General features: G+C 40.3%; 1 protein-coding gene across 1 annotated transcript in view; it reads right to left on the bottom strand.

Moving 5' to 3' along the window:
* Nucleotides 1-851: 851 nt before the first annotated feature.
* DIPK1A (divergent protein kinase domain 1A) overlaps nt 852-16,710 on the bottom strand; it is a 36,587-nt gene continuing 20,728 nt past the window's right edge. Inside the window, exons 2-5 of the mRNA XM_035123806.2 lie at nt 12,703-12,837; nt 10,720-10,827; nt 8,634-8,810; nt 852-6,187 (exon numbers count right to left, since the gene is read on the bottom strand). Of these exons, the coding sequence (XP_034979697.1) occupies nt 5,375-6,187; nt 8,634-8,810; nt 10,720-10,827; nt 12,703-12,837 (1,233 nt within the window). The 3' untranslated portion in view covers nt 852-5,374. The remainder of the gene's footprint in view (nt 6,188-8,633; nt 8,811-10,719; nt 10,828-12,702; nt 12,838-16,710) is intronic.

The following is a 16,710-nucleotide window of genomic DNA, read 5'->3' as shown; positions in this document are numbered from 1 at the left end:
GGCCTTCAGACCACACCATGTGAGAAGATTGGAGTTTGCTTCTTTTGCATGTGTTGGGCTCCTGCCTATCAAGTACATATTAATTATGGAGAATGATTTCTGAGCCAATCAGGACAAAAGCTTTAAGTCACACTACCAGAATCCCTGTTCTGTCCAACTTCCATAGCTTAAATTAGGGCTTTCTCAAAATTGAACCTTGAGAGGGATGCAATTCAGAGCAGCCCTTGCTCTATTGTGGAGTCTGTTGGTGCTCAGCTGAGGACCTCTTTGGATATTCGAAGTCCACTTTCTTAGTCCATTCAGGTCTTGGAAATGCAAACCAACCCCAATCCCTCAACTGGGTCCAGCTCTAGGAACAGTAGTAGTTTTTCCATTTTCCAACCTGGAACTTAGCATCACTCCCAAGCCTTAATGACATGGTGCCAGTACGGAAGGAGGAAAACGGGGTGGGCTTTAGAGAATGGAACTGGCATGCAATTATGCTTGCTGTATGTGTGCAAGAAGCATCTTCCGTATTGCTTGTCTAATTCAGTCAAAGTGACATACGCTTTGGAGAAGAATGTTGGCTCTCTTTTTAAAACAAACACCTTCCCTTCTGTAGGGTAGAAGGCTGGAGTACTGCAGGGGCCAAACAGCAGCACAGTTCTAACGTTTGAGGTACAAGCCATAGAGAGAGATGGCAGCACCCTCCTCTAAACCAAGCAGTCCTCCTTAAAATATGAGTGGGAAGAGTCAGATGGCAGCACTCGGTGGGTCTACTCTGACTATGTCTGAATCCAATCCACAGGCCTGACAAAAGGAAAGTTGTGCTGTAAATACAAGGAAAAGTGTTAGAAAAACCTGCCTACTTCCTCACATGTTCCACTAATGACGTGCTGTTAGACCTTGAAGAAATTCCAATGTTGAAGCATTTGCTAAGATGCAGGAAGGATAATTTGATAGAAGATTTAAGGGCTAGATGTGCCAGGACCAGACATAACGCCCAACCGTCTCTAGCAGATTTACCGAATTTCTTCTGGAAGAACACAGACAAATTTGAGAAACTTGCCCAGTATCAGATTCCCTGTACATTTCTCTGTAGCAAGACTTGCTTTATCCACTTCATCCCTGATGCTGAAGGTGAGCAGTGTGACACAATAGATGTTACATGAGACTTTGGGTGCAGTCCCTACTTTGCCTAGGTGGCTCTGTTTCTTGAGCAAATGGTTATCTCAAAGCCTCAGTTGCGAGGATAAGTTTCCATGCAGCAGCCTGAAGTTCCTGCATGTCCCTATCAAAAAGCTATCCAGCACACCAAGGCTATTAACAAATACAGAATAACTGCCCCCCCCCTCCAATTACAGTCACTGGAAGTTTTGACTGCGTACTAATACAAAAAAACATCTCCCATAAAAACCCTAGGGGTAAGTCCAGCTGGCACTGAAATGTCATCAAAGGGGCTAAGCAGACCTTTGCTGGGGAGATCATTCCATTGATAAGGAGAGTGACTAGTTGTGGCTCTTGTTGCCACGCCCAGCGTTCCTCAGAGGTGAGACCTGTGGAGGGCCTGAGGATCTAAGGGTGCAGGCAGGTTCATGCTGGAGAGACATTCCAGAAGATCGTGAGGTCCCGAGTCATAAAGAGTGTCATCTGTTAAAACCAGCACTTTGAATGGGTCTTGGAAGCATACAAGCAGCCAGTATACTTGCAATTGGTGGTCTATAGTCCGTTCACCTCAAAGCTGTCAATAGGCAGCCACATCTGCACTATGAAGCATTCAGACAGTTTTCAAAGGCAGCCCCCATGTAAGGTAAAGGGACCCCTGACCATTAGGTCCAGTAGTGACTGACTGTGGGGTTGCGGCGCTTATCTCACATTATTGGCCGAGGGAGCTTCCGGGTCATGTGGCCAGCATGATAAAGCCACTTCTAGCGAACCAGAGCAGCACACGGAAACACCATTTACCTTCCCACTTGGAGCAGTACCTATTTATCTACTTGCACTTTGACGAGCTTTCAAACTGCTATGGTAGGTGGGCAGGAGCTGGGACCGAGCAACGGGAGCTCACCCCTGTCACAGGGATTCGAACCGCCGACCTTCTGATCAGCAAGCCCTAGGCTCTCTGGTTTAACCCACAGTGCCACCTCATTGCAATAGTCCAATACTGATGCTACCCAGGCAATGGTACCCCTGTCCAGATACAGTAATGGTTGGGCCACTAGGGGGCAGTACAAACTAATCATGACAAGAATTTAAGTTGATCCTTTGAAGAAGTGAGGCAAAGTAGCATATTGACTCAATGGATTTCATGCCAGTTCACGTTTCCCATTGATGAACTGGACTGGCAAGGTCTACTGTGAAGCAGTTTAGACTTTGATCTCTTTATTATTTCACTACCAGATTGGGTAATACACTATATAATTGCATCAGGCCTTGTAAAAAGGAATACGTAAGCAGATGTTTTCAAGCAGGTATAAAATGGAAACCTGATGGTACAAATGGACCAGTTTTGCCCATTCTATCTTCCCCATTTGATTTCCTGTATTTGGAGGGACCAACTAGAACACATGGATCCATGAGTGCTTAGCTTTCATGCCCAGGAACCAGTTAAACTTGCCATTTCCGTTCTCTTATGAAGAACATGAATACTTTACTTTCACCAGAAAATTGGGGTCTTTTCCCTCTATTAGAAGTTATTGTTCCACACCACTGCCAGAATGGGGAAATAATTCCAGTTTATTGTAAACAATTCATATTCAAAATGAAGTCTCCTGGAGATGGTGATTTAACAGCAATCAAAATGAAATACAGTACAAACTGCATTGCTGACAAGTTCCATTTTTCGAAAATTTCAACTATCTAGAAATATTTGGCTCAATATTTCCCCACCGCTGAGCAATGACTTTAACAATATTGACATTCAGGTTTATCCAGCATGGATATGCCTAGTAAGATAAAAGATTTGTTTAGTGGTTGCAAATATTAAATGCTGCCTCTTAAATAACATCTGTTAATTTAAAAACAAAGTGGACATTGTGCAAGAACATTGTTAGTAAAAATATTTACACAAGGCAAAAATGCGCAAGATTCTAGAGCAAATTATTAACACTTTACACATTGTACAGGGAACAAAGATGGGTTTGCTTTGTTAAGTGCATGTTCATTATGTGGGGGAAAAATCTTTTAAGTTGTGTTGACAAAAGAGCATGTTAAATACAAGAAACCCAGATGAAGAGATACATTAACATAAGAGACTTCATCATTTCCCCCCTCTTATAACAGAAATACCAATGAATCAAGTGAAGGGTGGAGAGAGTGAACTAGTGTCAAGCTGAATATGCTGAAGAGCTTGGTCAAACAATGGCAAATGTCATTTGAATAGGTAGAAGTGGATGATTGTTTGATGCAACATGTCAACAAAAAGGAATTAAAGTAAAATACCACCTACAGTATATGTGTTCAAATTTGCCATATTTGTTCAGAACTGGAGACTGTGCCCCTAGCCCTAGAAGAACATATACAATAGATAATGGAAAGTACCACACAGTTCTGAAAACAGAACTGTGGCGGGTGGCTTACCATTGTCTTGCTTCACTTTGCTATTTTGTAAACAACATTACAACTCAGGACCACTAAATGCAATTTCCTTCCAGTCTGCCCCATGTTCTAGAAAAAGCTTAGATACTGCATAATGTGTTCCAGAGTCAACTTCAAAATATCCAGATTTTTCAAAGTAACATGGTAAGTTTGACTCACAAAGCCAGAGCAATTAACTTATACAACTTTTGGATGAATGGGTTTGCATTACAGAATTTTGGCTTACTTGGTTCAGGAACACAGCTGCGTGAGATCAATATTAAGCATATTTGTTTCTTCAATATCAATGCTTAAGCATAGAAATTGACAGGACTTGGCCTATATTTCTACACACACTTAGGAGTTGCTGAGCTGTAATGGAATCACTTTAGAATAAACATGTGACAGAATTTGGCTGCTGGATGCTTACCTTTGGCCAGATTGGTTTTTAACATTTTACCATTAGACAAACCACAGCTGGGTTATTAATTGCACTAAAGTTATGAGTTTGCCAACTCATATATAAATTCAGATTTAGTGTCCCACAACTCTTTGCCTTCAGACTGTAATACCTTTTGTTACACATCTGCTTACATTAAGACCCATATGATTGCAATTTATCAGTTTAGTGTCATTAAGTATTGCTACTACAAGATGTGTGGGTGCATAAAATCAACTGCTAGCATGGGAAAATATCTACTTTTAACTAGGAAGTTTCAACAACTTAGTAACATTCAATGTACGCATGAGGTAAATGTGTATACAAATGTATAAATGTAACAAAAAGTTCTGGTTTCAAAAACCTCCAGTTAAAACATGTTTCAGTTGTCACACTGAGTTTCTTTCTTAAAAATCACTAATGTGCAAATTCTGCCATGCTAAAATTAGTAAACAATCTCAAAAATATTATTTTCATTTATAAACAGTAGCTTGGATTCTACCATGTTAACTTCTAGTAGTGGTGGGTCTTGTGGACAAGTTTGTAAAGTTACTTTCACTTTTCAAAAAGTCCTCAATTTTTTAAAAAAGCACTACAACCCATTTTGTAATTTGGGGGAGTGACAAGAGAAGAAGGGATAGGGAGCAGCAAGAAAAAGGGTAACTTACAACAGTGTTCAAGGGCTGCAGCCTTCTTTGGGCTTGTGGGATTCCTCAGTACTCTGCTTCAAAAACCTCTCAGGATGCAAACAGCTAGCATCTCAGGTTGAAGGTTACTTTACAACCTTTTCTTTGACAAGCTACATTTTCACATGCAGGGAGTATCTGAAGTGCCTAAGTACTTGAACGTGATTTGTATTCAGAAGACAGGTCATCTAGGATTGTACCATGTGAATTTTTTCCTCAACAAGCTTTGCTTTTAAAAAAAAAGTATCTGTTGATTCTGCTCTTCTAAAATTATCTTAAATGTGAATAAGGGCAAGAGGAGAATGTGTAACCCAGGCATCCCCAAAGTGCGGCCCTCCAGATGTTTTGGCCTACAACTCCCATGATCCCTAGTTAACAGGACCAGTGGTCAGGGAAGATGGGAATTGTAGTCCAAAACATCTGGAGGGCCAAAGTTTGGGGATGCCTGGTATAACCTGTATTCTTTCCCTAATGGGACTGTTATAGCCATATGGCTTCAGTAGTCTCTGCCAGGCAGATATTTAGAGAACATACATTTTCCAACTGGAAAAAAAATCACTGTGGTGGCTGTATTTGAAGGAGCATTGATGAGAGAGGAGGCTAAATAAAGATTTTTTTTTCAACATTGAAGCTGTGTTTGAAAAAAAGTAGTCAGCTCCTACAGTAGCAACAATGTTCTTCTGAGACAAAGAAACTAAGAATCATTTGTATGAGATATTTTCTTCCACAGTAGAGTTTTCAGGTTGTTGAGTATCAAGGAATGCTCCATCTCCATCTGGTTTGCTGAAACTTTCAGGGCAATGCATGAGTACAGCTGTTTCTCTAACTCTTCATGTATTTCCAGAGGAGCCCCACGAAGCAGGTAATCTTTGAGCAACTGGCACACCTTTGCCAAATTTGGCTGAATTATTTCTGTGGTACATTTCATTTTACTTTGGTCACATACAGTTCTACAGTCCGATCCATACACACAATCCAGGTCAGACTCACAGTGACGATCTTTAATTAGTTCTTTCAGGTTCATTTCTGGCACTATTTTTCTCATGTCCACCATTTTTAAGTCATATTTATCATTGTAACCCAGGTTTTTGGCACTCGTGTCGCACATAAGAAAATTCCCATAAGGTCCATGGAAAATGTCTTCCACAAATTCTAGAAGCCCTATGGCTATTTTGGCCTTTCTAGGCCACGATGGAGTAAACCACTGATCTATGCTTCTTCTGAATCCAGAGGGAATGAAAATTTCTATGATCCATGGAAGGCTTATTCCAAAAAGAGAGGTATATTCAACTTTTTCCATCACATATAGATCTCCACAAAAACCTAACAGTTTGGGAGTATGTTCTTTATCCTGGAGAATTACCATGAGCAGAAATTCATTCAGCTGGAGAAGCGCCCATGCTGACTTTGCTTCTGGCAAGGAAACTCGACCATCTTTGTTCCCATCAGCAACAGACAAGATGAGATTAACCAGATCAGGAAGATTCCCCTGTTCTCCTAGTTTTGCCTAGAAAGAAACAAAAGATTTATGATAAAATAATGTATTTTTTTTTATATAAAAAAGTAACAACCAACATAAATCTGTAAATGCTGGTGTGCATTTCTCATTCTCAGTTCCTGTTTCTAGCAATGTTGGTGAGGCATTTAGGGACAAAGTTTATTACCGAGCTTCGCAGTGCTCTGTGCTAAGTAGTGCAACCATATTAGCATTATTTTATTGTTCTGCAATAACAGGTGGTATTTTTACAGTCACAAAAGAATTTGAAAATCTCAACTCTTATTTTCAGACAGAATTTTGTCCAGGTATCCATTTAAAAGAGAACTCCAAAACCTCTTTACAACGGCTCACCAAATGGAAGTTTTACCCCCTACTTTATAATATGTTATAAAGTACATTATAATATGTTAAGGTAATAATAATAATTACTTATTATTTATACCCCACCCATCTGGCTGGGTTTCCCCAGCCACTCTGGGCGGCTTCCAACAGAAAAATGAAATAAAATAATCTATTAAACATTAAAAGCCTCCCTAAACAGGGCTGCCTTCAGGTGTCTTCTAAAAATCTGGTAGCTGTTTTTCTCTTTGACATCTCATGGGAGGGCATTCCACAGGGCGGGCGCCACTACCGAGAAGGCCCTCTGCTTGGTTCCCTGTAACTTGGCTTCTTGTAACAATGAGGGAACCACCAAAAGGCCTTCGGCGCTGGACCTCAGTGTCCAGGCAGAACGATGGGGGTGGAGACGCTCCTTCAGGTATGCTGGACCGAGGCCATTTAGGGATTTAAAGGTCAGCACCAACACTTTGAACTGTGCTCGGAAACGTACTGGGAGCCAATGTAGATCTTTCAAGACTGGTATTATGTGGTCTCGGCGGCCGCTCCCAGTCACCAGTCTAGCTGCCACATTCTGGATTAGTTGTAGTTTCCGGGTCACCTTCAGAGGTAGCCCCACGTAGAGCGCATTGCAGTAGTCCAAGCGGGAGATAACCAGAGCATGCACCACTCTGGCGAGACAGTCTGCAGGCAGGTAGGGTCTCAGCCTGCGTACCAGATGGAGCTGATAGACAGCTGCCCTGGACACAGAATTGACCTGCGCCTCCATGGACAGCTGTGAGTCCAGAATAACTCCTAGGCTGCGCACCTGGTCCTTCAGGGGCACAGTTATCCCATTCAGGACCAGGGAGTCCTCCACACCTGCCCACCTCCTGTTCCCCACAAACAGTACTTCTGTTTTGTCAGGATTCAACCTCAATCTGTTAGCCACCATCCATCCTCCAACTGCCTCCAGGCACTCACACAGGACCTTCACTGGTTCTGATTTGAAAGAGAGGTAGAGCTGGGTATCATCCGCATACTGATGAACAACCAATCCAAACGGTGTTTCTGTGCGCTGTTCTGATTTCGGTGTTCTGTTGCGCCAGAAGCGGCTTAGTCATGCTGGCCACATGAACCAGAAAAACTGTCTGCGGATAAATGCCGGCTCCCTCGGCCTGTAAAGCGAGATGAGCACCGCAACCCCAGAGTCGTCTACGACTGGACTTAACTGTCAGGTGTCCTTTACCTTTACCTTTTTAAAAATATAATATGTGGTGGCCTTTATGTTTTCAAATAATCCATCATGCAGTCTAGTCCTGAAGCAATACCTATATTAGGGGTGGTGAACCTCAGGCCCATGAGCCAATCTTGGCCAGTGAGGCTATTTCTCCCAAACCCCACTAACCTGTCCATCAGTTAGTGACATCAGCTGGAAGGCAGGAGGGTGTCACTTTTGCCAAGCACTGCTTCATGGGAAACATGATGGCAAAGCAGACCTCAGCAGCCAGCTAGATTGAAACTTATGAGTCATGGGGGCGTGGAGAATGTGTGTATGAATTTAACAGTGCTTTGTTTTTTGGTTGCTATTTTGTTAATGTTGCTAATGTTGTTCTATTTATTATATATGCTGTATAGATTCGTTATGTGTTCAGCTTATTTTGTTGCTTGTTGCTTTGTTAACAATGTTCCATAGACTGTAATTGTGTTGCTGATTATTTGTTCTTTATTCCATATGATTATGCTGTATTTGTGTAATGTTCCATTATGTTCTATCATGTTATTGCTATTTATTGTTTGTAGGTCTTGAGATTCATTTGAATGAAAAGAGGCATAGAAATATAATAAATCAAATCAAATCAAACCTTCTGCTTATCAGCTGGCGAGCAGAGGGTTCAGCCTTGCGTGGTGCACTTTGCCAATGGATTCTATGCAGGGAACGTCCTGGCAAAGCAAACCCCTCAGCCCACCTCCACAGGTCAACACCTTACATCACCAGGAACTGGACTGCTGGGCCAAAAAAGGTTCCCCATCCCTGGCCTTTGTAAAAATTGGGTGGTGGGTGGGGGATTAGGGTCATCACCAGTACTTTGAGCTCACTAGCCACCACTGGAGGTAGGTGGTGAGAGTAAATACTCACTTTAAAAAGTCCATAGACCATCTCCTTGAATTTCTGAACTGTAGTTCCTCTAGTTGGTTTATCAAACAGAATAGCTTTCTTCATCGGTTCTAGTTCAGTTCTGAGATCAATGTGAGGAATTTCTTCCATTTGGCATTTTATAACACCTTGTAGATTGCCCCAGGCTCCTAAATACATCTACACAACACAGGAGAGACAGATAACTCTGGAATTGACTAAATTTCCAGCTTAATTGATGAAACAACTTTCATTAGCATGGTGCCTCTATTAATTGGACAGATTTAATGTTTATATACAAGTACTAACAAAAGTAGCGCAGGCAGCAAGTGCTTTCTTAGAAACGTTCCTGTTCTTTTCATGCACAGAAGAGAATGCCATTGATAAGGTAGTGCAAACTGAGATGGGTGCATGAATCATAAAAAGTATGCTCATTTTCCTCTTCAGGACTAGTGATTTTAAAACCGTAGGAATATGCCTAGGAATAGTCACGTAACACTCAGATAAACTATTGTCTAAGATTTCTTTAACTTAGTAACAGTCCTGCTCAGCATAATACTTTGGGGCTAACAGAAGGCAGATTCAGGGTAACTGCCTGTGTATCAGGGATGGGACTGTTAAAGTACAAAATATATAGTATTTAAAAGCTATTCAAAGCTTTTAGTAGTCTAGCAGTAAACTCATAGCATGTATAAGGATCTCAGTTTCTCAACTGTGTACTTCATTTTGTGCTGATCCTGGTAGATATTCAAAATGTACTGCATTGGAATGCAAACACTATCTATACCACCCAGATGGTTATTTAGTGATATACTAAACAAGCATATTTAGTGATATGCTCACTTTTTAAAGTGAGCACTATATTCTACCACTTTTATGGGGAGATTTTTTTTAAGGGCTGAAGTTCCTACATAGAAAATACCATAATGAAAAGAGGGGTGTTTTGTAGTCTATCAAATAAATCCATCTACAGAAGTTTGAGTATGCATTCCAGCATTGAATTTAAATCACTGTTTTAAAATTCTTCCATATTTATTTTCTTTCCATTAACTATGAGTGATAACAAGCTCAGACACTTATTGAATGTAAAGCAAATCCAAATGCCAAACCTTAGTTTGAAGCATTAGCCTTTAAAATATTACTACAGTATATTAAAAATAGATTATTCCATAAAAAGATCTAGACCTAGCTAAAGTTCAATTGTGACTAAGCAACAGAACTCATTTCATTGGGTGGTATTCAACTGTAGACTTATAGAAATTAATGGAACTAACTTAGTCATGTTCATTAATTTTAATGGGTCTAATCCAAGTAAATCTTAGCTGAATACCACCCACTGTTTCAATGATAATCACAAGTAGGTGGGTTGGGGTCATAATGTTCTCCACTGGCTGGCGATTCAGATTTCTTTTTTTGTACCCAAATCCTAACAGGTGCTCTTGTTCTGTGGTCCAGCCACCCTTAAACATGTCACACTAAGGGGTTTCTGGAAGATGAGTTATGTGCCCTTTTCTGTTTGTCAGGAGACATAACTTCCCAGTCACCACTCCCCCAGGTGCTATAAAATGTTAAAGGGTTAAGGCTACTATCACCAAACCTGAGTACCCTCTTGCTATACAGTGAGGGGCTTGGGAGAGTTCAGCATACTAAGCAAATTTGTCTTTCCTGAAGCATTCTAGTATAATATATAACTAGTATAAGCTAACAAGAGGACTTCCCAAAATCCTAGTCTTCTAGCCAGAATTTCATAAGGTGCTCAAAATGGCCAGTCTCCCAACTCTTCAAATGACACCTTTGACATCCCATAAATCCCGGAAGTCACCACTGGTGGTGGTTGTTTAAAAAAGGTTAATTTTCTTTTTCCTGCCAAATTTACCACCCAAGTTCAGTATTAGAAGAAATGATGCTGCCAGTATCCAACATTTTTAAATCATGAGGCAGTATATATAACATGAATACTTTTGAGTGGATTTCTTCTTCATTTTATTCAGAAGTCCTTTTGACAGTAATATACCAAAGTTGTTCATTTACCAGATTTATCACTGCTTAAGATTTTTATGAACTTGACAAAAATATAGAACAGACATACCTGATTGTTGGGCTTGGTTGACAAACATTTTCCAAAATACAGAGTTTGTCTTGTACATAGGCTACTACATGCTGATCCATCAATAACCCCAGTCTTGTACTTATCACACTGGGGAAAAATAGCAGAGAAGACCACTATATGAGTATCAATACATTTTCTACTTCCAATGATCAGGTATCCTGGGGACCCAACCACCTTGATTCACTTTGAAGGTTCCTTTGGTCTCAAGATTCCAGACATTTTATTTCTATTTTCATTGTCTAGTCTCCCTTTGCTCACCATCTGCTCCCACTGCCTTAACCATTTTATTCTCTTCCAACAAAACAAAAGAAAGGACATTTTCACTTGTTGAATGCTCTTCTAGAAGATGCAGTGATAACCACCAACTCGGATGGCTTTGAAGGAAGATTAGGCAAATTCATGGGAAGCAAGGCTATTGCTGACTACGCTATCATGGCTATGTTCTGCCTCGCCTGTTAGAGGCAACATGATTCTGAATTCCAGTTGCAGGGTGCCAGAAATGCAGAAACTGTTGTCATATTTGAAAGCTTCCCATGGGCATCTGGTTGGCCACTGTGACAAGAGGTCACTGAACTAGATAAATCTTTGGCCTGATTCAGCAGGGCTCTTAGAATCATAGAATCATAGAGTTGGAAGAGACCACAAGGGCCATCCAGTCCAACCCCCTGCCAAGCAAGAAACACCATCAGAGCATTCCTGACATATGGCCGTCAAGCCTCCGCTTAAAGACCTCCAAAGAAGGAGACTCCACCACACTCCTTGGCAGCAAATTTCACTGCCGAACAGCTCTTACTGCCAGGAAGTTCTTCCTAATGTTTAGGTGGAATCTTTCTTGTAGTTTGAATCCATTGCTCCGTGTCCGCTTCTCTGGAGCAGCAGAAAACAACCTTTCTCCTGCCTCTATATGACATCCTTTTATATATTTGAACATGGCTATCATATCACTCCTTAACCTTCTCTTCTCCAGGCTAAACATACCCAGCTCCCTAAGCCGTTCCTCATAAGGCATCGTTTCCAGGCCTTTGACCATTTTGGTTGCCCTCCTCTGGACACGTTCCAGCTTGTCAGTATCCTTCTTGAACTGTGGTGCCCAGAACTGGACACAGTACTCTAGGTGAGGTCTGACCAGAGCAAAATACAGTGGTACTATTACTTCCCTTGATCTAGATGCTATACTCCTATTGATGCAGCCCAAAATTGCATTGGCTTTTTTAGCTGCTGCATCACACTGTTGACTCATGTCAAGTTTGTGGTCTACCAAGACTCCTAGATCCTTTTCACATGTACTGCTCTCAAGTCAGATGTCACCCATCCTGTATTTGTGCCTTTCATTTCCCCCCCCTCAAGTGTAGTACTTTACATTTCTCCCTGTTAAAATCCATCTTGTTTGCTTTGGCCCAGTTGTCTAATCTGTTAAGGTCATTTTGACGTATGATCCTGTCCTCTGGGGTATTAGCCACCCCTCCCAATTTGGTGTCATGTGCAAACTTGATCAGGATGCCCTCAAGCCCATCATCCAAGTCATTGATAAACATGTTGAATAAGACTGGGCTCAAGACAGAACCCTGTGGCACCCCACTAGTCACTTCTCTCCAGGATGAAGAGGAGCCATTGATGAGCACCCTTTGGGTTTGGTCAGCCAGCCAGTTACAAATCCACTGAATGGTAGCATTGTCTAGCCCGTATTTTACCAGCTTCTTTACTAGAATACCATGGGGCACCTCTCCCTATGTTCTTATATTAAATTGGGTTAATTATTTGAAGAAATGTTGAGTGCATAGAAAAAAAGTTATTGTTTGAGCTATACCTCATTTTGATACACAGTACTGTAGTGTGTAACAACAAATAGCTAAAAATGGTGCTATTTACTATGCGCACTAGCAAAATATAACATTGGTTTATTTTCTATCTATAATAATAATGATTATATATAAAATTAAAATATTTTAAAAATGTACTTACTATTATTGTCTTGCAATCATGCCCTCTACAAAGTTCTGTGTAAGATGAATACTGAACATAAATAATCCAGCTGCCAATAAATACCCCTAGCCAGGAGAAGAAGAGATACTTCATCCGCATGTAAGAGAAGCGAACCTTTAGGCAGAGAGACAAACGGGGGGGGGGGGGGGGAGGGAAAAGTTTCAGTAATATTTTATGACATCTTGCATAACCTAGTTTCACTGTGCTAAGTAATTGCTTTGGTAGTAAATAAAATGCAAATTGGCATTAGCTTCAATCCAAATAAAGTAGAGAATTTTATTTTACAGCACTGCAAGCAAACTCAATTACATTTCTTTTCAATTCTCTCCAGAAACCTCTGGGTGAACCATTGGAAGTTCGAGTTTTGTCCCTAGCTAACAGGACCAGTGGTCAGGGATGATGGGAATTGTAGTCTCAAAACATCTGAAGGGCCGAGTTTGCCTATGCCTGTCATATAACCACCATGTGAAGTAGGTAGGATTAACTGGAAGGAGAATTAGAAGTAACAATTAATCACCACTTGTTAAAACTGGTCCAGAATAATCCAATATCTATTCAGATTGATATATACCAATAACACATAATTGTAAAGGTAGTTCTTTTATTTTCACCTGTGTAGGGAAAGTTTCTTATCATTTATATCTCACTTGTCAGCACCAGCAATAGCAAGAAATGACAGTTTCTGAACTTAAGAATTTAAGGATTTTACACATGCACACATTTTCTATGGAAATTTTAGGTATTATCATGATTAAGACTTGGGGGAATGAAGATTCAAATGCCCACTTAGCCATGATGCTCACTAGGTGACCTTGGGTCACAGGGTTGCTGTGTGGATAACATTGGAGAAGGGAAGAACCATGTATACCACTTTAGCTCCTTGGTGGAAAAGTGGGCTATAACTGTAGTAGTAGTAGTAGTAGTAATAATAATAATAATAATAATAATAATAATATCACAACAGTATTCCAAGTAGCCTGACACAGGAACTAGCCAGCTGGCACTACCAATGTTTTAGAATATCCAATATCTATGTCCATACATAAGTGTAGCTCTGGAATTCATGTAACAAGCCGCTTTTGATTAAATACCAAATTTGAAAAGAATGCAAAGGGTGGCAGGTTAGCCCCCTTTGCAAAGTGCTTCAGTACCAATATTTCTTTACTCTCCCACTTTATTGGCCTGGGAAGCCAGATACCAGATATGTCTCAGAGGTATTCACTCACCACTTACTATATATTGCATATGCTATGCTTATTTTTTCAAACAAAAGGCATGCAATATTATTGCTCAAGAAACAAAACTATCAAAAGCCCCAGTTGATGGTGTAGATCAGAGGTATGTGAAGAAAGCCTAATTGCCTTTTATCCTTGAAACATGATCCCTTCAAATCAAGTTTCAGGTCAGAGATGGGTCAGTAAAAGAAAACTCATTCTTTGCCTGCCTGCATTGTACCCAACCTGTGAACAAACAGACTTCAGTTTCCTTTATATGAAGAGACAAACAAAATACAAAAAGCACAATTATTCATATATAAAGGTTTGCTTGAAGTTAACAGGAGTCAAATTTGACTGTGCCTGGCAAACTAGTTGGAGTATTCATGCCTCACCTTCCACAGGCTTTGAATGCATTTCTCTCCCCGTCCCCCGCAAGAAAGTGAGATTTATTGCACTACTCCCCCCTTTTAAAAACATTGGCAGACTTTGATCCACAGAATGAATGTCGTATCTCCCTCTCTGTAAAATTCATTCATACGTTGCTTACTTATGCTGTCACTCTTTTTTAGTTCCTGTTACAGGTGCACCACTTATGTTTTTAAGTAGATTTTGAAGAGAGAAAAGAAACTACTCCATTCCACACTCCATCAAAATATTGTGAGACAGAGTTGCTTTTTATTCCCAGACATCTAAGTCTGAAACAGGCATTTAATGTGAAATCATATAATGAACTACCCTCTCTCCCCATGTCAACTTCAAAAAGAAGCAAAATGGAGAGGGCTGCCCCACAATTCTCTGCTCAAACCACCCCACTACCACTTCAAATCATCCCACGAAACCTCCTCGCCCACAGCATGTATGGAGTCTGATGGGGGCTGGGGAGGAAGAGTGGTTGTAAGGGTTAATTAGGAGTGGATATGCAACAGGCAGGGGAAAGAGTTGAGCACCCATGCCTGCTGATTCTGTTTCCTTCTGTTCTTTCCAAAGGTGCCTTTAAAAAATGCCACTGTGGATTTGCATGCAATTGTTTGTAATGCCAATGCTGTTCCTTGGAGACAACAATACAGGTGAAGCTGCATCCCTTGACTAGATAGCCGATCCTGATTAATAACACCATTTTTTGTTAAGCCAGAAGTACTGCTGTAAGGATCTAGCATAGTCTTAGATTTACATTTATACAACTGGCTGAAATTTAACAATATGCAGCATTGTGAAAGAAGGGAAATGAGAAGAGAGAAGTTACAAAATAGGAGAGCAGAAGTCTACTCACAACCCATGACATGGATGGCATTCACATACCCTCCAACATTTCTTCAGTGAACATTGGGACGTCCCATTCCATAATGATAATTTTACTATTTATACCCCACACATCTTACTGGGTTGCCTCAGCCACTCTGGGCAGCTTCCAACATATATAACAACATAATAAAGCAATAACATTTTTAAAAAACCTTCCCTATACAGGATTGCCTTCAGATGGCTCAGGGGTTGGATAACTCTGTACCATCCAACATTTCTCCAATGAAAATAGAGACATGCTAAAGAAAAGTGGGACATTCTGGGATCAAATCAGAAACCGGGGTGGCTTCTCTAAATCAGGGGCATCCCTGGAAAATAGGGACACTTGGAGATTATGAATTCATATGCACAGACATTTTAAAAAGGAAGAATTTTCAGGAAGTTGATGGACCTGTTTTCTCTGATTGTATAGTCTAATTTTGGCTTATATTTGTGTGTCTTGGATTTGGTTTTGTACTAAACATGAATTACTGAAATTGATATACTGAATATAAGTCTTAGTAGGCCCCAAACCTAAACAGACAATGAGGCTGAACACTTATGAACAATCATAGAAAAGCTATCACCAGTGTGCTCTGGTTATTTTTATGGGGTCTAGGAGATAGTCAACTGGCCACTACTGGAAAGTATGGTGGATCAAGCCATTTTTATGTGCAAAGCAGGGCTCACTGACAAATCATGGAATTAAACAATTAGACAGATTACACTGAAGCAGATACCAGGTCCATTGGAAAGAAACTAAATATATTGTTTGCATCCTTCTTCTTTATTATTTATTTAAAATATTTCTTATCTACTTTTCATTGCCTTCACCTACAAAGATATCACACCAGGGAAGGTACTTCCTCCAGCAAATGAATTGGTCCAGCATCAGAAGAGGCTTATGACAAAAGGAAATTAACCCATAATAACCAGAACGGTAATCTCCAAACACCAGACTATATTTCCTTTCTCCACAAAAGAAAGTTATGAAGGAAGTCAGATTAAAGACTCAACTGCTATCTATGGCATGCAAGAATGAGCAATAAAACTGCAGACTAATCTCAAGCCTATTAAGTGCACATCAACAAGAGTTAGACAGGATGTTTATTTTTTAACATTAGAAAAACAGATACTGCTAAAGTAAACTCTTGGCATAGCATTTACTGTGTGTATAAAGCCTACTGAAAATCACATTTATGGCACAATCAAAGTCATAACCAATAGTATTACTAATACAGAGAATTTCACATTTGCCAGTATCACAAGACTTCGTTTATTTATCTTCTACTTCCCAGTGGGCTTTGAAAGACTATCAGTTTAAAAGCTACAATGTCAAAGTTACCAGCCAGTGAAACCCATCATAATTTAAAGTAAACCCAAATTATTATAAAGGTCTATTTTTACCAATGTCCTCAATATAGAAAGGCAGACTGGCTGGACAGGGGTTTCTTTAAGCAGGAAGCTGTTGCTAAAGAGGCTCTGACCT

This window comes from Zootoca vivipara, chromosome 7 (assembly GCF_963506605.1).
Source record: "Zootoca vivipara chromosome 7, rZooViv1.1, whole genome shotgun sequence".
In the NCBI taxonomy this organism is placed as follows: Eukaryota; Metazoa; Chordata; class Lepidosauria; order Squamata; family Lacertidae; genus Zootoca; species Zootoca vivipara.
Note: the sequence above shows the minus strand (reverse complement) of the source record. Positions and strands in the feature narration are given on the sequence as shown.